This window comes from Dreissena polymorpha, chromosome 2, assembly GCF_020536995.1.
Source record: "Dreissena polymorpha isolate Duluth1 chromosome 2, UMN_Dpol_1.0, whole genome shotgun sequence".
Lineage (NCBI taxonomy): Eukaryota > Metazoa > Mollusca > Bivalvia > Myida > Dreissenidae > Dreissena > Dreissena polymorpha.
The window spans coordinates 87,072,992-87,096,230 of record NC_068356.1 but is presented as its reverse complement, the minus strand read 5'-3'; the positions used below and the strand labels follow the sequence as shown (position 1 = coordinate 87,096,230).

At 35.7% G+C, this 23,239-nt stretch overlaps 2 protein-coding genes across 2 annotated transcripts; one reads left to right on the top strand and one right to left on the bottom strand.

The window, feature by feature from the left end:
- The first annotated feature begins 230 nt into the window (after nt 1-230).
- Nucleotides 231-4,296, top strand: LOC127867940 (glutathione S-transferase 1-like). The gene is made up of 5 exons (XM_052409460.1): nt 231-425; nt 639-697; nt 932-1,073; nt 1,751-1,840; nt 3,678-4,296. Exons 1-5 carry the CDS (start codon nt 246-248, stop codon nt 3,879-3,881), a joined length of 675 nt encoding a protein of 224 aa, XP_052265420.1. The 5' UTR covers nt 231-245; the 3' UTR covers nt 3,882-4,296.
- Nucleotides 4,297-5,093: 797 nt separating this feature from the next.
- LOC127867937 (STAM-binding protein-like) lies at nt 5,094-23,033 on the bottom strand. Its single transcript, XM_052409457.1, has 10 exons — nt 22,951-23,033; nt 22,139-22,374; nt 21,687-21,762; nt 18,053-18,145; nt 17,301-17,725; nt 13,457-13,649; nt 12,192-12,329; nt 10,539-10,651; nt 10,063-10,165; nt 5,094-7,593 (listed from the first exon to the last, which is right to left on the bottom strand). Exons 2-10 carry the CDS (start codon nt 22,363-22,365, stop codon nt 7,528-7,530), a joined length of 1,434 nt encoding a protein of 477 aa, XP_052265417.1. The 5' UTR covers nt 22,366-22,374; nt 22,951-23,033; the 3' UTR covers nt 5,094-7,527.
- Between the last annotated feature and the right edge of the window lie 206 nt (nt 23,034-23,239).

The following is a 23,239-nucleotide window of genomic DNA, read 5'->3' as shown; positions in this document are numbered from 1 at the left end:
TCGTCAAACATGAACCTGTGCAGTTCGCACCAGTTGGCATATCAGTAACAAACCGTTTTGCTTTAATTGAATTTTTCGTTTATAGAGAGTCAGTCAAAAACGAAAATATAGTCTAGGCGGCCATTTCCGACCCTGATCAGCTTAAGCGGATTGGACATGCTTATCTGGGACGAAACTTTACGCAGATTCATAAAGGCGTGTTTTGACAAAAACGAGACTGAATTCAATAGTTTTATCCCCTCTCCATGCGACAGATGGGCGTGGGTCCCACCGCGACGACGCCCAAGAACCTCGTGCTGTATATCCACGGACTGAGCGCCCCCTCACGGGCCGTCTGGATGGCGGCCAAGGCGGCGAACATCCCCGTCACCATCCGCTACCTGGACCTCTTTAAGGGGGAACACAAGACACCTGAATTCGCAAAGGTATAGATTAAATTAGTTAAACATATTTTCTTTAGCTCATTTGCATCAGATGCCTCAAACTTTCATAATTACGAAATCTCTATAGTGATGTTGAGACTTCAAAAGCGAAACCGCCCCTCCTTCATTTTATTGTGACACTAAATGAAAACGTTTTAAATAAGCCCAGAATGACGTAGAGTTTGTTGTGAAAATATAATGTACATCGTATTTCAGATTAACCCCGACACCACAGTACCTACATTACAAGATGGAGACTTTTCATTATGGGAAAGGTTTGTGTTCTGTTAAGTTAATTCTGTCTGTCTGTCTATCTGTTTGTCTGTTTGTCTGTTTGTCTGTTTGTCTGTCTGTCTGTCTGTCTGTCTGTCCGTCTGTCTCTCTGTCTGTCCGTTTGCCTCTCAGTCTAATCGTGTCAACTATATTTGTCAATCTTTTGAAAGCATTGTTTGTGAAAAGAAAAGTGTCCATGGCACGGCACTTACCGGTATAAAAATATCCTTTCACAGTCGGCCGATAATGACTTACTTGGTATCCCGGTATGGCAAGAACTCGCGACTCTACCCGAAAGATCTGCAACAGCGGGCCGTGTGTGACCGTCTTTTACACTACGACCTTGGCTCCGTGTACAAGACCATAAGCGAATATATGGTGAGATACATTTATATAATTAAGAACATTTATTATCCTCATAGTCTCACATGTAATCTAAGTCTACAAAACTTGAAAGAAAATGAAATGAATGAAATCTTTTACACAGATAAGTCAAAGTTTCTTATTTTGTTAATGTTTTTTTTAGGCTTATGGTGGAGATCTGCTATGCCTATAGAACAATTTGTCGCAGTTTGTGTACGTAATAAGCTGAAAATAATAAAAAAAATACCAAACTACCAATAAACTAAAATTACATACAAGGCCTACATTAACAACAAAACTGCTCGTTGCGAGTACGTAAAAATGCCAGGTAATGGAAAAAATATACATGCATGTGTACCCGTCTATCAGAATCTTAAGTTAATAATTGAACATCGCTCTTAGATAACGGGGCTTAATGAATGTGCATAATTTATCGTCCCATATTCGCCTGTGCAGTTTGCAATGGCTAATTATCGACGATAATTTTCGCTTGAACTGGAATTTCGCGAAGAAAATATGTAGACGAAAGTTACCACAGCCGCGGAAAGTGTCGTCCCTGATTAGTATGTGTGAACTGCACAGGCTAATTGGGGATGTTCCTCTACGCACATGCATTAAAACCCGTTTTCATTGAGAAAGGCTAATATGTAAGTACCAGTGCTTAAGTTACGAGATTCTTCCTGTTGTTCCAGTATCCACAGCTGTTCCAGGCCAAGCCCCCGGACACGGACAGGGAAGCCGCCATGAGAAAAGTGTTCGACTACATGAACCGACAGCTTCAGGTAGTGATAAAAACGGCTGAAACGGTCGTTGTCGGCTCAAGTACTACTTAAAAGTACCGCGGGTACTGTTAAGTATACAACAATAACCCCGGTCACGGAAAAAAACTTCATGGCATCTGGCCATACTCTATGGTGCTTTTTAGTATGTTTTCCGTACTCCGGGTAATTTGCAGTATACTTTAGAGTATCCGGGGTACTTTTAAGAAGTACCTCAACAGACAATGTCACATCGAGCGTGGAAGCAGGAGCCAGTTTTTGTAAACTGTCCATGAAATTCCCTTTAAATACTACTTTTATGTTAGAACGGATATACACCTTCGGGAAATTATTTAAGTATACGAGCATATCAAGTGTTATTGTACCCTCGCTCTGTTATCAAAGTTAAAACGTATATCAAACATCTGGTCATTATTAAACTTTATGTCGAAATTATGAAATCGTATCTCTAGTTGTAAGTTCAAAGTACGATACAAGGGTTTGTTATAGGACTATACTACTGGTATCTAGTGAATGAGACAAAAATTTCAATTGTGTAACCCGTAATAACCAATGTATCACTCGCAAGTATGATATCAAACATATATTTAATATTGCACTAGAAATAATTCAAACGAACCTTTTGGCATGGGAGACGATTCAGTCATGTTTTGAACAGTAGTTGTTTCCCTTCATTTAGAGCCGTATTATTAATATTACTTGGCTGTTTATATAGTCTTTTTACAGATCATAACATCACATTCATGCGACTTCTTCAATACATTGCGTTGATATCATGTTTAGTGCACATACGTTAAGTCACTGTATGCCATGTTTCTTGCCCCTTTAAGGTGCGGAGGCACATGTCCGGGGCGACATTATGAATTAGGAACATACATCTGGATGGGTAATAGGTCTGTACCCACTCGTTTTTTTTCAGCACCAGGTGCACACATGCGGGGAAGAGAAGATGCCTTTACGATACATAACATAATTTCAATCCTCGAATTATGATCCTTTACCCACTCGTATTGATTGCGGTGTATGTATTTCCCGGTGAAAAAGTACATTTGAGGTCACGAAGCAGCGAAAGTGGACATGTTCACAATTATGTCCACATGTCAACTGGCATTTATTATTGTACGTTTCTAAGGGCATGTGTACATTTTCTGTGACGACGTTACTAAATACTTACATATTTACAAGGTATGACCTTCGTCCACTGATATGTATTATTTTATGTTTCCAGAGACAGATTCACGTGATTGTGTACGTGTTATAGACCCCTTTACCACCGTTTAGTTTATGATTTCAATGAAAAAGTATATTGCTGTGACGACATGATCATATTGGACGTAACCGTGATGTATTACCCTTTTAATCACTTAGTTTTATTATTTCGTGTTTCAGGGACAGCAATACACGTGCGGTGACGGCATGAACATAATACCTTGATTTCCACGAGTGATCTCCGCCGATGTTTATTATTTTACGTTTCCATGGACAGAAGTTCATCCGATATGGCGACATGACAAGAATACCGTCATTTCCACGAGTTATGGTCCTTTGTCCACCGTTATCAATAATTTTACTTTTCCAGGGACAGAATCGGATGTGATGTGGCTGCATGCCAATAAAACCTTCATTTCCAAGAGTTATGGTTCTTTACCCACTGATATTTACTATTGCACGTTTCCATGGCAACGTTTGCAGCAGCACATTTGATTTGACGGAATGACAATGATACCTTCATTTTCATGAGTTATGGTCCTTTGTCCAACGATATTTATTAGCATACGTATCCAGGGACAGAAGTACACGTTTCCTTTATTCACTGATATATACCATTTTACGTTTCCAGGGACAGAAGTACATGTGCGGTGACGACATGACCATAGTGGACATTTCCATGGCGACCAACCTGGCGCTCATCGAGTTGCGCAACTACAAGCTGGACCAGTGGCCGCTACTGACCACGTGGTACCAGCGTATGAAGAGCCTCCCGTACTGGGCCGAGTGTAACCAGGGACTCTACGAGTGGAAGTCGCCCATGATGGGGGAATAGACGAGCTTTTTAGATGCTACGTCATTTTCTTTTTACATTTGAACCTCGTTCTGTGAAAACGGGGCTTAATGCATGTTAATGAAGGAACAACACTTTCCGCCTAAACTGTACTTTTGTTTAGATGAGACTGTCTTTTAATTAAGAAATCCACAAAAGCGTAAAGGATCGTACATAATTAGCCTATGCGAACTGCACAGTCTAATCTGTGAAAAACTTTACCCACATGCATTAAACCCAGTTTTCTAAGAGCGAAGAGCCAGTGCAACTATCCTGAGAGACTTTAATAAGTCGTCTAATCATTTTTCATTCTTTTAAAGTCCTGACAGGTCAAAGTACAATTATAACTTTATAGATAATGGCGTCTTCGTCAGTGATTTATTACTTCAAGTAACACTATAAAATGACTTTAAAAGTGTACGTGCTTGTTTCTTTCTATGTACCGTAACCGCCGAAATGTGTGAAGTTAGGCAAACATGTGACAATTTTTATCAGGCTATCATATGTGGCCAGAACTGTGTTTTTTTTTTTTAGAACATGTGGCCTTTTATGTGTGGCATTTAATGGCGAAATAATATGGAAAACATTTCACCAGAATGTTACTTTTCTGCCTGATTCGACAATTATGCCACAACGTGAAGTCACAATAATGTATATGAAAAGTAGTTAGTGTTTGATGTATTTTATTTTTTCCATAAACCTTGGTAACTTGGATCTTTAAAATTTAAATTAGATGTGCCTGATGTTTTGTCAGAAAATGTTGAGTAATGCTACATGTACTAAGCAGCCAGCTGAAAAACTGTAGACGTAAATGTGTGATTTACATTAAAATAATTGAAAGCTGTATGCTTTTCGATAAGGGAAGAGGACAATTACAACGAGCGAGGCATGGTATAGGGGAGATAACCCTGGGTTATGGTTAGGTTAGGGTTAGGGATCGGGTAAGGGTTAAGATATGGTTTAAACCCGACCCCTATCCCTAACCCTTACCCTCTAACCCCCCCCATGCGCATTACAATACCATGCCTCGCTCGTTGTCGTTGTCCACTTCCCTTTCGATTATTGCATGCTCAATTATGTACCGGTATATATAATTGTATGTAGTTGTGCATCGTTCACAATTATATTGCTTGGATTAAAAGAACTTCAACCAGTACAAAATAACTATTTAATAAAATTTGTTTTTTTTTGGGGGGGGGGGGATACACATAAACATTTGAAGTTTGGATTGTTACCATTTATTGACATCAAATAGCCACATTTTAACACTGGAAGCTTATGAATAGACAATCGTTCCAATTAGACACAGCATGGTCATTTTGTGGACAGACTTTTTTAAGGATTTCTAATACTTTTATAAAAACACACACAACATAATTATAAGGGAACAGTAGGAGGTATTGTTGTGTGTTTATTTATAATGTAAATACCCGGTAGCCATATCAAGAAATTGCTAGATTGTTAATTAGCAAAGATGACAACACGGTCCAGGCATTTTGATTGGGATTCATAAATGACAACATTTCAAAATTTGCATGCCCCTGTGTGCAATATACATGCCACTATTTAAAGTGAAAAAATTATAATTATTGCATTTTTGTCTATTTTTGCTACACATGAGATAAAGTACCAGTAAATTGACTAGATAGATATACTTGTGTAAGGGGAATATATACATACAAGTTGTACAGATACAGTGAAATATGGATTTTACCCAAAAAATAATCATACACTGAGCAACAAATTATAAGAATAAAATCTCTCATATAATGGTCCATACATAAAATTATTTTGAATAAAGACAATGTTATGAAACAGGCTCAAAATACATACATGTCACATACATGTATATTCAGTTAATTTGCAATATACCGGTAATAAGAAATATTATAAAAGTAACTTATAAGAACTTTCAAAAATCAAGACACACTGTAATAAATATTTGTACATGAAATAGTTGTCATCTTGGCTAAAAACCAAAATGTAGAAACATGCTGATTCGTGAACATCATCTACGCCAAAAAGCACACTATAAAAAGATTATTTTATTAATAATGGATTTTTTTTAAAAAATATTTGGTCATTATAAACAATTATGACAAAGAAAACAAAGTTTGTGCATAAATTACCTGTCTTTACAGGCTACCATTACTCATAAAACAACATAAGTGATGCTTAATGATATTAATTATGTAAAACGAAAATACATCACATTGGAATAAACACATTTTATCAAGAAATCAAAATGCACATTAAATTAAAAAAAATCATAATCAAATTAATCATAGAATTCGTCACTGTATCCACCATAATGTAGAGATGTGAATTAACTCATCTACTATAAAGTGTCAAAGGATTAACTTTTTTTGTAAATTGTTGTCTAGAGGCATATTTATTGATAAATATACAATATAACATAATATGCTTTTAATATATGAGAAATTTATGTCTTACTGGATTACCAAAAGTGGTAAAATTACTACCATCTGCTCAGCATCATTTTTTAAAGACAATATTTTTGACCCAGCCTATCCTCCTTAACAAAAGGGTTGCACATATTTTATCAAGTGTAATAATTTTGCAGCAGTAATTATTTTTGTTATCACAAAATTTGTTTATGGCCTTGCAAAATTTATTTTCTTAAAACAAGACACTTTCTTATACATATTTAATACTTAAATATGACATCAAACATGAAGTCAATGTTCATTCATAATATTGCACTGTTACAAGAATGATTGCAATGCAACGGACACAGATAAAACAGTACATACTTTGTGATTTTATATAAGCAACTACCATCTCAATATATGCTTAATTCAGCATACACGAGAGTACAAGATCATCATTAACATATAATCTTCCAAAGTTGCTGGTAAAATACAAATCTCTTTTTGATAACATGTATTTTCAATTAAAACAAAAAATAATTTAACTTAAATCGATATAACTTGTTAAGTATACATTATTCGAAGTTAAACAAAAAATTACATCATACATACAGAAGCCTTATGCCTCTTTTAACAATTAAAAAAACAAAACATATTTCAATAATAATAATACTTTTTCAATGGCAAACATTATAATTTAGCCGAGCTCTGGGAAAACAGGACTTAATGCATGAAATCAGTGGGAAAACAGGACTTATTGCATGAAATCAGTGGGAAAACAGGACTTATTGCATGCAATCAGTGGGAAAACAGGACTTATTGCATGCAATCAGTGGGAAAACAGGGCTTATTGCATGCAATCAGTGGGAAAACAGGGCTTATTGCATGCAATCAGTGGGAAAACAGGACTTATTGCATGCAATCAGTGGGAAAACAGGGCTTATTGCATGCAATCAGTACAGGCTCATCACAGACAGCACTTTCTGTTGGATGGAATTTTCCTTTCAAGAAATTTTCTTCTAAATGAAAATCCATTATAAGCTGAAAGTGTCGTCCATGATTAGCCGTGTGGACTGCACAGGCTAATGAGGGATAACACTAAGGAAATGCAGTCCCATTTCCCGGAATAAGGCTTTATTACATGTACAACCCATATGACACATACAGTAAAGTTTAAGTGGCTAAATGGGAGATAATTGTCCTTTTGGCTCTAACTGCCTGAAGCGCTGTGTCAGGTATTATAACTAGACTCTAGTTTCTCATTTGTTGCGTAGATCTACTAAAATAATGCTCCTGTCGTCCACAAATTTGGCATGCGTACTGGTCTGAAACAGAATGGATAGCGAGTCAATTATTTCTGTATATTTAAAATACATCATACTAATAATAATCTTTGCTTTTGGGAACAGCAAATTATAGCAGCCTTATTTAAAACTTTCATAAAAAAATCATCAAACATTCCCGGTATACTGCTGACCTTCCTATCAAGACAGAACAAAATAAACTTTGTAAAGCTACGCATTAACAATGTAAACATTTTTTGTACCATATTAGCACAGCAAGTACATGTATAGTTACTATTTAATTTCAAAGATTTTATTGAAATCATGTTAGTATTAAACACAACAAAATACAATGTTTATAAAATAAATATGACTTAATATATATTTTTCCTGCCTGAATATGTTACTGAAATGAAAGTTTCCTCAATATAAAAAATACATAAATCATGAAACTTAACACACAGTAAGGGAAGATCTTGACCAAAATAGCAGTGTGCTGCACCATGCTCCTTTTTGGTTCATCCCTACTTCTAAACAAATATTGAATGTCTTTTGAAATCTAATTAAATTTTGCAAATAGTCATTGATATTTTAATAGGCTTTACTTACAACGTTTACAGAGAATTCGCGCAAACCCGGATATATTTGCTAGGTCCTTATTTGCAAATGTCAATGGTATTATATTTTTTATCTAACCTTCATACAAAATTAAATAGTACTTTGCTACACACATATATTTACTATTATATGAACTTGCAACGCATGAATATTTTCAAATCTACCTTTTGATTGAGAGCAGTTTTATTTCTATCTAACGTAAATAATTGGAACAACCTGTGCATACGCAGTTCTGAATACAAACTATTTGTATATTTGTATTATTTAACAGATTAATAATTCCATTAATTTGTTGGTGTCTTGTAAGCCGATTCGACCAAGCTCAATGTCATGATAATAAATAAATAAGATAGTAAATGATTTTATACAGAAGTAAAGATCTAAATCTGCTCTGCACTACAACGATTTTACAAGGCAATGTAGATCATGTGACTTTTTAGCAGAACCAAAGATAAAAACGACCAACATGCGCAATTTTATTGTTAACAAAAATATGTGTTCATCTCATTTTAAAAGAAATATTGTAATAGGCATGTAGAATATTTGAAATTGTACACTTATGAAAATCAGAACAAAATACAAAGAGTTCTTTACTTGTAAATCTTTAACTGAATATTTTTCATGCACATGTAATTTTTTGTTGAAGGATAACAGTGTTCCCTGCTAAGAAACAGCTGACTTATCGTAGAATCGATAAACATTTCAGGTCGTCACAAATTTTGCAAAAAGGTGCCTGAAGAAAACAGGAAAAACAGGAAATGTGTTTGTCAGAAACACTATGTCCCCTTCTGCGCCGCTTTGAATTTTAAAAAAATATTTTTTTTGACCTTTGACCTTGAAGGATGACCTTGACCTTGAGCTTTCACCACTCAAAATGTGCGGCATGTGTTTGTCAGAAACACTGTCCCCTTCTGCCCCGCTTTATTTTATATTTTATTTTTGACCTTGACGGATGACCTTGACCTTTCACCACTCAAAATGTGCGGCTCCATGAGATACACATGCATGCCAAATATCAAGATGCTATCTTCGATATTGCAAAAGTATTCATAAAATGAGCGATTTTGGCCACATATATTTGACCTCTGACCTTGAAGGATGACCTTGACCTTTCACCACTCAAAATGTGCAGCTCCATGAGATACACATGCATTCCAAATATCAAGTTGCTATCTTGAATATTGAAAAAGTTATTGCAAATGTTAAAGTTGGAGCAAACAGACCAACAGACAGACAGGGCAAAAACAATATGTCCCCCACTATAGTGGATGGGGGACATAAAAAGATGACCTTTCACAGTATCTGAAGTAAAATCTCCCAAAACAACCCCTGTATTTAGCAAACTACAAGAAAATGTCACCAAACTGCCTTTAATAAACTCTGCTTCTTTAAAGATACACCTTGTGCGTCTTATGATCCTTGATTTTTTTCTCACACACAGGGACTTTTACACTGAAATAGCGTGAATTGTTCATATCAGCCTCGTTTCTGGGAAAAATGGATTCAATGCATGTTCATTAAGTGCCGTATCAGATTAGTTTATGCAGTCCGAACAGGCTGGTCAGGGAAGACATTTCAGTTTTAACTAGATTTTGTTTACCAAAATACTTAATTTACAAAACAAATTCCATTAAATCAGAAAGAGTCATCCCTGATTAGCCTGTGCTGACTGCACAGGCTAATCTGGGATGACACTTAACACACATGCATAAAGACCATTTTCCCAAGAACTTAGCTCATATAGGTCCACGTCTTAACTGACTTCAAAGCGCTTTCTTAACAAATTCTAGTTTTCAAGGCTTCATTTTCAACCCTAAGATACTGATGAGCAGCAAACAGCATAAAACCTGAACAGCCTGCAAGTTACTTCTGAGCCGGAAAGGGTTAACTGACCTCAAAGACTGGAGGATGTTTGGTGTGTTCGTGATGGCCCCTCTTGCTACACCGAGCGATCTCTGGCAGTCCCAGGTCAGGGGTCAACATAAATACCCCAGTTCTGAAGGCAAAATAGGAGAAAAATAAAGCAAGATTGAAAGAGCTAAGGAATGTTTTATAATATTTCTGTTACGTTTTTTATATACAAATCTGAACGTGAATGTGTAGCAGCATATATTTGCTATTTGCAACAATGTTTTCTTTCTATTACATCTTTAACAAATAGCTCCTTAAATTATTGCATTTCAAAGGTTTCAAACACACAAAATTACATCATAAATATGTTTGCAATGCATTTGAAACAGCATTTTTCAAGAAACATAGAATATCAGTAAAGTAAATACAGTACAAATTGTTAAAGTAGGACCTTAATGAGAACAATCCATCTTACAATCATAAGAGCAAAGAAAAATTGAACACAAATTTATCATTACTCATTGAATTTTGGGGAGACAACCACTGCAACAGCTTCTGGCATCAGCTGCTGATAGGGGTAGTGGGTATGAAGGTCAACACTTGACAGAAAGGCCGTCTGCGTAGGATGGGTCTGAAAGTACATTTACCAATTTGCGTTGAATTATTTAATTTTGATAAATGTTTGTATTCATTAACATAATTTACAAAATTGAATGCTTGTTTTCTCAATACATGTACAGGTATAGCTAGGTTTTAATCAATAAAATTAGAAAGTTAAGGAAATAGTTGTGTTATAAGACGCATCAAACTTTTGAGTGAATCAGAAAGGTGACACAAAACCGTTTTTTTAATTCTCCAGACTTAACGGCAGAATGACAATAGATTTTGCAAATTCACTTTTACTTTGAACTGGCTTGATTGACAACTGGTTAAAAGTAGACCAAAGGAAATTGCATAAATGTGTTTATGTATGACAGTGTCATTGACATAAAATCATCCTAAACACCAAAAAAACTTGTTTGCCAGGTTTTAAGTGTCGATTTTGGGACAAAAACTGCCAAATATTAGTGAAAATAATTCGATAGCAGTTAGATATTGAGTAAAACAGTGAACCTTTGGTTGAACCTTGGTGAATTTGCCCTAAACCCTGCATTTGAGTGGCAAAATGATATATTTTTTTAAATCGTGGAAAGCACGAACGAAAACCAGCGAAACAAGTGTAGCATATCACAACTAATAGACTAGGGTAAAAGACACGATGGTGATTGATTTAAACGCACTAAGTGAGCCTGTGCTCTTTTTTTTGACACAACTTCTGGCCAAATTTGGTGAAGATCAGATGAAAACTACTTCAATTAGAGAGCAATCACCATGCTTAATGCTTGAAATGCACTAAGTGACCTCGTAACCTAGTTTTTGACCCGACATGACCCATATATGAACTTGACCTACATATCATCTGGACACAACTTCTGACCTAATTTGGTGAAGATCGGATGAAAACTACTTCAATTAGAGAGCGTACACCATGCTTAATCCTTGAAATGCACTAAGTGATCCAGTGACCTAATTTTTGACCCGGCATGACCCATATTTCAACTTGAACTAGATATTGTCTAGATACAACTTCTGACCAAGTTTGGTGAAGATAGGATGAAAACTATTTGAATTAGAGAGCGGACACTGCTGTAGGCGCCGCCGCCCGCCCGCCAAGGGTGATCTTGAAAACAGATGTATACAAATGATGACAGAAAGAACTGTTTTTTGACTGCCAATGGAAATTTGGTGATAAATTCTGATATGTGAACAGCATATAAAAAGAGCTGTTAAAAACGAGAGAGTTTATCGCGAGAATACATATGGGCCTTGCTCTGTGAAAAGTAGGGTCCGCACAGGCTAATCAGGGATGACACTTTCTGCTTTTATGAAATTTTTCATTTAAAGAAAGTATCTTCTTAGCAAAAAGCCAGTTTAGGTGGAAATTGTTGTCCCTGATTAGCTTGTGCGGACTGCACAGGCTAATCTGGGTCGACACTTAAGGCACATGCGTTAAAAATGTTAACTCCCTTTTCATATAGTGCAGCTCATATGTACACTGCACATACATGTAACCAACCAAGGGAGATAACTGTACATACATGTATCCATCCAAGGGAGATAACTGTACATACATGTATCCATCCAAGAGAGATAAGGTCATTGGAGTCCTGGAAGTCAAACAGGTCTTCCTCGTTTTCTGCGTTACAACTGTCAGGGGTTCCAGTCTGCTTTGGAATCAACACATGGGTGATGAAGAAAGCTCCACGCTCCTGGGAACAGCAAACGAGAAAATAACACAAACAACTCAATGAAGTGGAAAATAGGGTCTGTAAGCTCCTTTATAAGATAAAAGAGGGTTGAACAGCTTCTTGAAATGAGGAACTTACTATTTAAGTTTCTTTGAAATTGAAAATAAAGTGTTACAGCTTCTTTAAAATGGAGAAAAAGGTCTAAATGCTTCCTTGATATGGGAAATTTGGTCTAAATGACTCTTAAATATGGAACAAAGGGTCTAAATCCTTCTTTGATTTGGGAAATATTGTCCAAACAACTTTTAAATATAGCACAAAGATTCTAAATCCTTCTGTGATATGGAAAATATGGTCCAAATAACTCTTAAATATAGGACAAAGAATCTAAATACTTCTTTGATATGGGAAAAGGTTCTTAATAATAACAAGAGCACCGCATAACGGACGCTCGGCTGCGAAAGCTTGTCAGCAATTTTTTTTTTTTGATAATTTTTTTTAGGTCACAGTGACCTTGACCTTGTGACCCAAAAATAGGTGTGGCATGTAGAAGTCATCAAGGTGCATGTACATATTAAGTTTCAAGGTTGTAGGTGGAAGCACTATGATGTTAGAGGCAAAGTTTTATATTAGAGGTCACAGTGACCTTGACTTAGTGACCCAAAAATGGGTGTGGCGTGAAGAACTCATCAAGGTGCATGTACATATGAAGTTTCAAAGTTGCAGGTGGAAGCACTGTGATGTTAGAGGCAAAGTTAAAGTTTTATATTAGAGGTCACAGTGACCTTGACCTTTGACCTAGTGACCCACAAATGGGTGTGGCGTGTAGAAGTCATCAAGGTGCATGTACATATGAAGTTTCAAAGTTGTAGGTGGAAGCACTATGATGTTAGAGGCAAAGTTAAAGTTTTATATTAGAGGTCACAGTGACCTTGACCTTTGACCTAGTGACCCAAAAATGGGTGTGGCATGTTGATCTCAGCAAGGTGCATGTACATATGAAGTTTCAAAGTTGTAGGTGGAAGCACATTAATTTCAGAGCCAATGTAAAGGTTTTAGCACGACGCCCGGACGGCGAGGAGGCTATGACAATAACTCGGGTTTTCTCCGAAAACAGCCAAGCTAATAAGTAGCATATTATTCCTCACCATTTTTCCAGACAGAATTCCACATGTTTCGACATTTCGTTTTGTATTGGAGTCGGCAACTGTCAGGAATTTCTGGACAATGTCTCTGGGGATAACAACGTCCTTCAATCCATATTTATTTAACGAAGTAGTGCCTGTACTCAGGAAATGATCTGCTGGTGCCGAAGGTTTTGTACTTCTGTCGACCTCAGGTCTGAAAATGCAGAAATTCTAAAGCATTATTAGTTTAGTGTGAGAACATGTCAGATACAACAGCATGCCATATATGATTATTTAGATATATACAATATCTTGATTATTAAATATGAAGCTAGATGCTGCTTTCAATAAACACATTTGCCCCCAATGGAAGCCTTGTTAGTATTTATTTTTTTGTTCCAATTGAGTAAGTCAAGGTCCAAAAGCAAGTAAATGTCAAGGTTAAAATAAGTTCAGGGGCTGTGTGTGTGTTGAAAGTGTTCAGAGATTACATCCAACTTCTGAATAAATAAAGTACATAATTAGGTAAATGGCTATGAGGTCAAGTGATGTGTGAATTTGTGTTCAAATACATCTTTCATATAAGTATGAAAGCTTTGCACCAAACCATATTGATCTTAGATGAAACATGCCCTATATGGTTAGCCAACAATTGGATCTGAATTAGTTGGAGCCAAATATCAGGTCAACATCAAGGTAAACAATGAGGTCAACTGATGTGGGTCAATTATACAATTCCAGGCATCATCTGTGCAAGTATCAAAGCTTTGTTGGAAACATCATTGATGACAGACAAAACCCACTTTGGATAAACCAAGACTTGGACCTTCTGAATTAGTCCAAAACTTACAGTAGGTCATTATCAATGTCAAAATGAGGTGGTGTGGGTGTGCTGATAGTGATCAAAGACATCAAACAAGTATAAAAGCTTTGTAGAAAGCAATATAGATGTTATATGAAATGTGTCATTTTGGGTTAACTGTGTGCAGATAAACAAACAAAAAAACAGACAGGTCTTGCGCTATACGGCAGTGGGCATCTGTAAAAGCTGGGGGCATACAAATATTTAGGCCGGGCTCTCTGAAAAGGGGGTTTAATGCATGTGTGTAAAGTGTCATCTCAGATTAGCCTGTGGAGACAATACTTTCCGCTATTATTGTATTTTACATTAAAGGAAGACTATTCTTGACAAAAATCCTGTTTAAGCGCAAAGTGTCGTTCCTGATTAGCCTATGCGGACTGCACACACTAATCAGGGACAAAACTTTACGCACATGCATTAAATCCCCTTTTCACAGAGTGCGGCCCATTTTTTGTCTTTATATGAGCTTTGCAACTAACTACACTTCAACACCGTTTTTTCGAAGTCGTCGGGACCGTAAAAAAACTTCGGATAAACGATTATTCGAAATAAACATTTGACAGAAGACTTCTTTGACTCTGTACATATAAAACGTTGGGGAATTCACATGGTTCGATTAAACGCTAATATTAATAATTATTTTACTTAAAAACGTAAACTAGTCAGATAGCAATAGATTTCTATTTGTAACAAACAGAGGAATAAAACGATTCTTTTTCTTCTTCTTTTTATTTTTCTCTAATTACAGAACATATAAATTACCATGAACAGCACACATTATAATACATGTAAATACATATGAGTACATTTTTGGAAATGAATTAACTTTTTTTTTAATAACACACGATGTCTCTCTGAACATCGGCGTTAGCAGCACTAAACTGGACGCATGTAACATATTTCTCCAATTTGTCAAGGACATTCAACAATTCACTTCCGCCCGTGTTTTGCTCGCAGAACTGCCTTACATCGTTGATGCGGTCACACATTGATTGGATATCATGTTCATTCTTGTGTTGGCGGCCTCATCATCGTCGCTGGATTCATCTTTTAAGTATTGCGTCCGCTGATCGCTGGCCGATTAAGTCGCAGACGACAAAGGTGTAATTATCGGTTTTTGACGTGCAAAGCGCAGACGACAGAGGTGTGAAATTAAAGGTGCGGATTATAGTGTTGGGACCGACAGAATCACTTCGAATTAACGATTTCTTCGGTTTAATCAAGTTCGGATTAACAATGAAATTTTACATTAAACAAAGAAGAACCAAAATCGGGACCCAAAAAATACTTCGAAATAACGGTGACTTCGGATTATCGGTGTTCGAAATAACGGTGTTGAAGTGATAAATACATGTACACCTGAAAAGTAAATACGAAAGAGCATGCTTTATGTATGCAAATGCTGGCTTTTTTAGTGATGGCATCAAATACCTTAATTTTATTCAAATATACCCAATTTTTTTATCAATGGAATAATAAAATATTTGCATAATTATAATCACTTCCTATTTTTAACTTTTTGCCCTAACAGACACAATTTTTTTATGCCCACGAAGGAGGGCATATAGTGATCGGACTGTCCATCCGTTCGTCTGCCCGTCTGTCCTTCCGTCACACTTTGCGTTTAGGTTTCTCAAAATGCTCATAACTTCTATGTCCCTTGAGATATAACCTTCATATTTGGTATGCATGTGTATATGGACAAGGCCTTTACATACGCACACAATTTTTTACCCCTGTGACCTTGACGTTAAACTTAGGGTCCGCGTTTAGGTTTCGAAATATGCGTTTAGGTTTCGAAAATAGCTCATAACTTCTATGTCCCTTGACATATAACCATCATATTTGGTATGCGTGTGTATATGGACAAGGCCTTTCAATAAGCACAGAAATTTTTACCCCTGTGACCTTGACCTTGAACTTAGGATCTGCATTTAGGTTTCAAAATCTGCATTTAGGTTTCAAAAAATGCTCATAACTTCTATGTCCCTTGAGATATAACCTTCATATTTGGTATGCATGTGTATATGGACAAGACTTTTCCATACGCACAAAAATTTTGACCCCTGTGACCTTGACCTTTAACTAAGGGTCCGCGTTTAGGTTTCAAAATCTGCGTTTAGGTTTCAAAAAATGCTCATAACTTCTATGTCCCTTGAGATATAACCTTCATATTTGGTATGCATGCGTATATGGACAAGGCTTTTCCATAGGCACACAAATTTTGACCCCTCAGTGACCTTGACCTTGAACAAAGGGTTTGCGTTTAGGTTTTGAAATCTGCGTTTAGGTTTCGAAAAATGCTCATAACTTCTTATCAAAGCGTTTATAGGGGGCATATGTCATCCTATGGTGACAGCTCTTGTTATATATAAAGTATCATTTTCAATGTTTTTTGTAATAAAATAAAATAAATAACACATTTTGCTTAAATATTAGTTGATTATCATTGAATAACAAAACAATCTCAAGATCAATTTTAATATAACATGTAATCAACAGGTAAAGGAAGGAGAAGAAGCTCAGATTATCATGTACTGTAATTACTCTAAGTTTTCCGACACCCTCTTTTTTAGCAAAAATAATTATTTTTCATGACTCTAAATTTTCGGACATACAGATTTTTGTCCAACATTAATGTCACTAAATTTTCAGACAGTATATTTTACCGCGATTTTCTAGACTTTGGCCCTGTTTTCGCTTATCTTGTGACACTTTGATCATGGATTTTACAACGGGATTAAGGTCATAAAACCTTGCAGATTCATGCCTTATAGTGGCGACTGACAGCCAGCTGTATCATGAATACCTGCCTTTATGTCTGGGGAAAACACTTTCAACACATTAAAAATTGTAAGGTTTAAAAAAATATTCAATTTTTAGAATATTCAAATATTTTTTCAATTATTTGAATGACAAAGATTCAATCGAACATTTGCATATTTTTACCATCCCTAGCTTTTTGAAATTTACGTTTTATTCTGGCAATTTAACTTAAATTACCTTGTATCATCGCTGATTGTTAGAGTTCGCTTCAGCTCTCTGTCAGGTATATTTGGTGTGTAATCCAACGAAAGGTTCTTCTCAAGCTTCGGCCTTTGACCTTGACGTAAATCATTTGGTACGAAGCTCAAACTTCCCGAAGGTATACTTCTACGTTCGTTATTTAGACCTGACGATGGTCGATTCTTGTCAAAGTCTTCTGGAATATCCACAAGCAGAATATTTGGATCATGTTTGTCTTTTTCATTTTGTTTCTCTTTTTCACGCTCTTGAAGTTGGCGGAACTTTTCCTCCTGTTCACGAAGCCACAATTCTTCAGACTGCTCGCGGAGTTTCCTACTTCTTTCCTCCTCCTCCTTTCTACGTAACTCTTCTTGGAGTTGGATTTTCTCCTGTTCTTTAGCAAGAATTTCCGCTCGCTTGCGCTGGAAATAATAGGTAGTGTTTAAATGTTGTTCAAGCAAATGACTCAAATTTATGATGAGAAATTTGAAAAAAAATATTCACAAATGCAAATTACTTCTTTTTTCATCTACAAGACAATATTAAAAGATAATACACATAATGTATGAATGAAAAGTAGTATAATTATGTATTATGTATTTTAAAATGTTTTTTCAATTTAATATCATTGGTTTAATCAACAGATCATTAAGATTCATTAGAAACAGAAAACTTGTCACAAGAGCCATTTATGACTTAAAAAAACTTAGTAAATTCAAAATATGTTCAATCAGTCTGTTTATATATACTTCATCCTCTTGTCTCTTCTTCTCCTGCTCTGTATACCGCTGAGTCAATTTACCCTTCAGCTCTTCTGCAACTGGGAACACTTGCTTCACTTGCTGTAAACATTATTCTCAGTTTAGCAATCACTTTTATATAGCTCTTTACCCCTTAGATATGTATTTTGATGCATTTATAGTCCCATAGAAAGTTAAATTAAATTAAATACCTTTCTTACTAAATTCAAGTTTTATAGGCTTCATTTCCAAACATAAGTTACTGATGAGCAGCAAACAGCATAAAACCTGAACAGATTGCGAGTTACTCGCAATCTGTTCTGGTTTTATGCTGGTTGCAAAAGCCATTTTCACTTTGCTTCTTATGGAAAAGGGTTAAGCATCATTATTAACCAACTACTATTACAAGTTAAATGACAAAAATTGCAACATGACACACTGGCAAATACAATCATTTGCTTCAGAACCACACGAAAGGACAATAGAATAGTTCATTTTTTACTCAACCTTCAGATTTCCATCAAATATCGTAAATCATTATAAATGAGGTGAATAGTATTATGTGTGATTTTTTTCAATTGTATGGAAATATTTTTTGTTTTATCTTAAAAACCTTAACCTATATCAGGCAATATGACATATTGATGCAACAAAACAAAACCATAACCTTTACATAGTGTTTTTCCCAGGAGGGCAAAGAGGCATGGCACATTACTTTGAAAAAGGGCATTTCAATGCGCAGGTTAGGTAAAAAAGGGCAAAAACGTTCCGTGAATAAGTGGTTTTGAGAGAAACATATCAACATAACAAGAGGGCCATGATGGCCCTGAATCACTAACCTGACTAACCAAATACAATCCCAACCCAGATTTCATCAAGATAAACATTCTGACCAAATTTCATAAAGATTGGATGAAAACTGTGACCTCTGTTGTCTACACAAGGTTTTTCTAATATTTGACCTATTGACCTAGTTTTTGACCCCAGGTGACCCAAATACAATTCCAACCCACATTTCATCAAGATAAACATTCTGATCAAATTTTATAAAGATTGGATGAAAACTGTGACCTCTATTGCCTACACAAGGTTTTTCTATTATTTGACCTAGTGACCTAGTTTTTGACCCCAGATGACCCAAATACAATCCCAACCCAGATTTCTTCAAGACAAACATTCTGTCCAAATTTCATGAAGATTGGATGAAAACTGTGACCTCTATTGTCTACACAAGGTTTTTCTATTATTTGACCTAGTGACCTAGTTTTTGACCCAAGATGACCCAAATACAATCCCAACCCAGATTTCATCAAGATAAACATTCTGACCAAATTTCATAAATATTGGATGAAAACTGCGACCTCTATTGTCTATACAATGTTTTTCTATTATTTGACCTAGTTTTTGACCTAGTGACCTAGTTTTTGACCTCAGATGACCCAAATACAATCCCGATCCAGTTTTTATTCAGATAAACATTCTGACCAAATTTCATAAAGATTTGATGAAAACTGTGACCTCTACTGTCTACACAAACAAATTGATGACCGTTTTTTCTATTATTTGACCTAGTGACCTAGTTTTTGACCTCAGATGACCCAAATAGGATCCCGACCCAGATTTTATCAAGATAAACAATCTGACCGAATTTCATAAAGATTTGATGAAAACTGCTACCTCTATTGTCTACACAAGGTTTTTCTATTATTTGACCTAGTTTTTGACCCCAGATGACCCAATGAAATCCCAACCCAGATTTCATCAAGATAAAGATTCTGACCAAGTTTCATAAAGATTGGATGAAAACTGCAACCTCTATTGTCTAAACAAGGTTTTTCTATTATTTTACCTAGTTTTTGACCTAGTTTTTGACCCCAGATGACCCAAGTACAATCCCAACCCAGATTCCATCAAGATAAACATTCTGACCAAATTTCATACAGATTGGATGAAAACTGCGACCTCTATTGCCTACACAAGGTTTTTCTATTATTTGACCTAGTTTTTGACCTAGTTTTTGACCTCAGATGACCCAAATACAATCCCAACCCAGATTTCATCAAGATAAACATTCTGACCAACTTTGATAAAGATTGGATGAAAGCTGCGACCTCTATAGTCTACACAAGGTTTTTCAATTACTTGACCTAGTGACCTAGTTTTTGAACCCAGATGACCCAAATTCAATCCCAACCCAGATTTCATCAAGATAAACATTCTGACCAAATTTCATAAAGATTGGATGAAAACTGTGATCTCTACTGTCTACGCAAGCAAATTGTTGATGGACGCAAACATGCACGCATGCACATACGGACGCCGGACATCACACGGTCACATAAGCTCACCATGTCACTTCGTGACAGGTGAGCTAAAAAATATAAAAAAGAACATTTAATGGTAATTGGTGTATTTAACTTACTTTATTTAATATAAATATATTTACCTTGCTATTATGTCTTCCATTTAAGTTGCATGCTATTTAAGTAAATTGTACAGCATGACAAACATAATAAAGCAATATATGCATATGAATCTGATTATACACAGATCCACTAACATATAAATGAAACCATGTTTGTCTTATCCCATTTTCTAACGATAATCTTGTCAGAAGTTTTAACTTTGCCAGTAAAATGAGTAACCTGAACGCTAACAATTTTCAAACACTCGTTTCTGTGACATACATCCACTGAGTAGAATACTAATTAATATGTTGTTATTATCTAAAAGGTTTTATGCATTGTTCGTTATTACATGCATTTCATTAATCCCTTCTAAATGTGTGATCATTAATTCAATTGTTATTTGCAATTTTGCAGAGAGTAACAATTTATTTGCTGTATTGTCCGCCAGCTTGTTGAAATGATATAAGCGACAGGTGCGCATAGCAACGTAAAATCGAAAATGTCCGCCTTATACGCGATTCGCATTTTGTTTAATTAGAATACGTTACAGTAATTCTTTCAATAATTAATATTCTAAAAGACCATAACAATAAAGTTACAACTTCTTTGTTTTTATTCATTTTTAAATTTAATTACGCATAGAAATAAATGTTTTCATATTACAGTATTATGCATGAAATGCACATTTTCCACGAGGAAAATCTAGGTTTTCAATAGAAGTCTCCGAAGTAACTGTTCACGATTTTATCGTGAACGAGTACACATTACCAACCGATTAGTGTGCTTGGTATAAGCCACTGAAATTATTGATATATATCGACACAGGGTTATTCACGCATGACTAATTCACAACCGAGCGAATCTTCGCGGCCTTTGGGCCATACTCCGATACTTGTCGGCAAAGTAGTTTGGACAAAAGGCAATTAAGATGTTATCAATAAGGGTGCATGGCGAGCACAATTATCGATTCAATCTTGCAATCAAGCATACCGTAACAATACAGGACTGAAAACAGCGGGTGCTCATGAAAGGGCAGTGCGGCGGCCTTTGGAAGGGGCAGCGTGGCGCTAAATGGCTTTGAAAGGGGGCAGCATGGCGCTACAAAAAAGGGCATGGCGCTGCACCACGCTGAAACGGCGTGGATAATACACTACTTTACAAATAATATATCATTGATATATTGACCCAACAAGACCAAAATGTGACTTTCACAAATAATCAATTATGAACAAAACCTGTTTTATATTGATGACATCTTTTTGGGGAGCATCCTTGTAGCCTGGGTGTTTTGGTAGCTTCTCCACAAATAAACTAAAAGCACAGGAGAAAAAACATGTCACAACAGTTCATCTATCTGTGTTTTCAGCATATTAGCATGCAGTTAGATCAAGAAACATTTATTAAAATTTAGCATCACTCACCTAAAATTTGCAAATATTTTTATTTATCATAGGACCTGTCAAAACAATTGCAAATGAAAAAACTATGACAAAAATATTTAATATACCAATTTCCTTTTTTTACCACCAACACAACTACATAAACCACATATTTTAGTACATGTTTATTAACACTCTATTCCTGAGTGATCATTTGTATTAATGAATTTGCTATTTTAAAAGTCTTTATATTTATTATGATGAAAATAATGTTAAATCCCAACTCTGCCAGTTAAAGAACTACTTACGTAATAAACTTCATGTACAGTATGAAGGCACTCTCATATTCTTCTTCATCTTTGTACACCTTCGCCAGCCGCAGCATTTCCATACCAGAACGAAGGTATCTTCTGGCTGGGACCGAAGGCTCCACATCCACTATTCCGGCATATGTGCAAAGTTCTCTGACCTTTGCTTTAGGGTCCCGAATAAGAGAAAGGCTGTGCTTTATGTTGCTTTTAGCAGAGTCAGCCATTGAATCAATCTGAAATCAATGATAAATTCATTTTAAACATTCATTTTTGCATGCAAGTCTACATTTGTTTAATTGTTAAGGTTATAACCCTAGTTCTTCTTGAATGTTCTGAGCTGTTATGTGTACATAGGATTATGTACAGCCACCCATAGGGTCAATAGCTGGGAGTTGGATAATGGCAACTAGTTATAATCCCAACGTATGTCATTTTTAAGCTACACAAGTATTTTAATTCACAACTGATGAGAAAAAATATTTTCTAAAGCAATTAGATTTCAATGATGTAGGATCGTGAAGACATCCATACAATATTAAGGCATGACGTATTTAGGTAAAACTTAAATAATAACTGTAATCGCTGAGAGACCCTTCCAAATGAGATTTTAAATCTAACCCCAATCAAAATGACTCATGATCATAACTTTGTTGCAAAATAAGCTAACATTGATTTGAATTTTGTTTTTGCGTCATGAGATGATGTCTTTGTCTTTGATGAGTAAATAAGGGCATTCAAACTAAAATAGTTAACACACAAAGAATCATAACATTCATGACAAAGTTGGTAGAGTTGCCAATAAATCTTACATTTGTGGAACATTATTTGCGTTGATAGTTTTCATGCATCCATTTTGTCAATTTTGAGCGATGGTAATGGAAATAAACCAAATGAGTCCCATAGGTTAGGAAAGAACGATACTTTAATAGTCAGAGACCAGTGTAGATATCATATATTTATCTTTCTCGATGACACTTTAATTACATACTTCAAAATATGTAAACAACTGAGAAAAAGTATATCTTATAAGAAAATAGCCAATACATTTAATTATGTATGCATAATGATTTACACAGATAGATAATACCAGCAAATCAG

Excerpts from the sequence above, each read along its gene's own strand:
- LOC127867937 (XM_052409457.1), bottom strand. The coding sequence starts at position 22,365 with ATGGCTGACTCTGCTAAAAGCAACATAAAGCACAGCCTTTCTCTTATT. Across the intron at positions 21,763-22,138 it reads CTGTACATGAAGTTTATTAC|TTTATTTGTGGAGAAGCTAC; the intron begins GTAAGTAGTTCT and ends CTGTGCTTTTAG. Across the intron at positions 12,330-13,456 it reads GAATTCTGTCTGGAAAAATG|GAGCGTGGAGCTTTCTTCAT; the intron begins GTGAGGAATAAT and ends TGCTGTTCCCAG.
- LOC127867940 (XM_052409460.1), top strand. The coding sequence starts at position 246 with ATGCGACAGATGGGCGTGGGTCCCACCGCGACGACGCCCAAGAACCTC. Across the intron at positions 426-638 it reads AGACACCTGAATTCGCAAAG|ATTAACCCCGACACCACAGT; the intron begins GTATAGATTAAA and ends ATCGTATTTCAG. Across the intron at positions 1,841-3,677 it reads ACATGAACCGACAGCTTCAG|GGACAGAAGTACATGTGCGG; the intron begins GTAGTGATAAAA and ends TTACGTTTCCAG.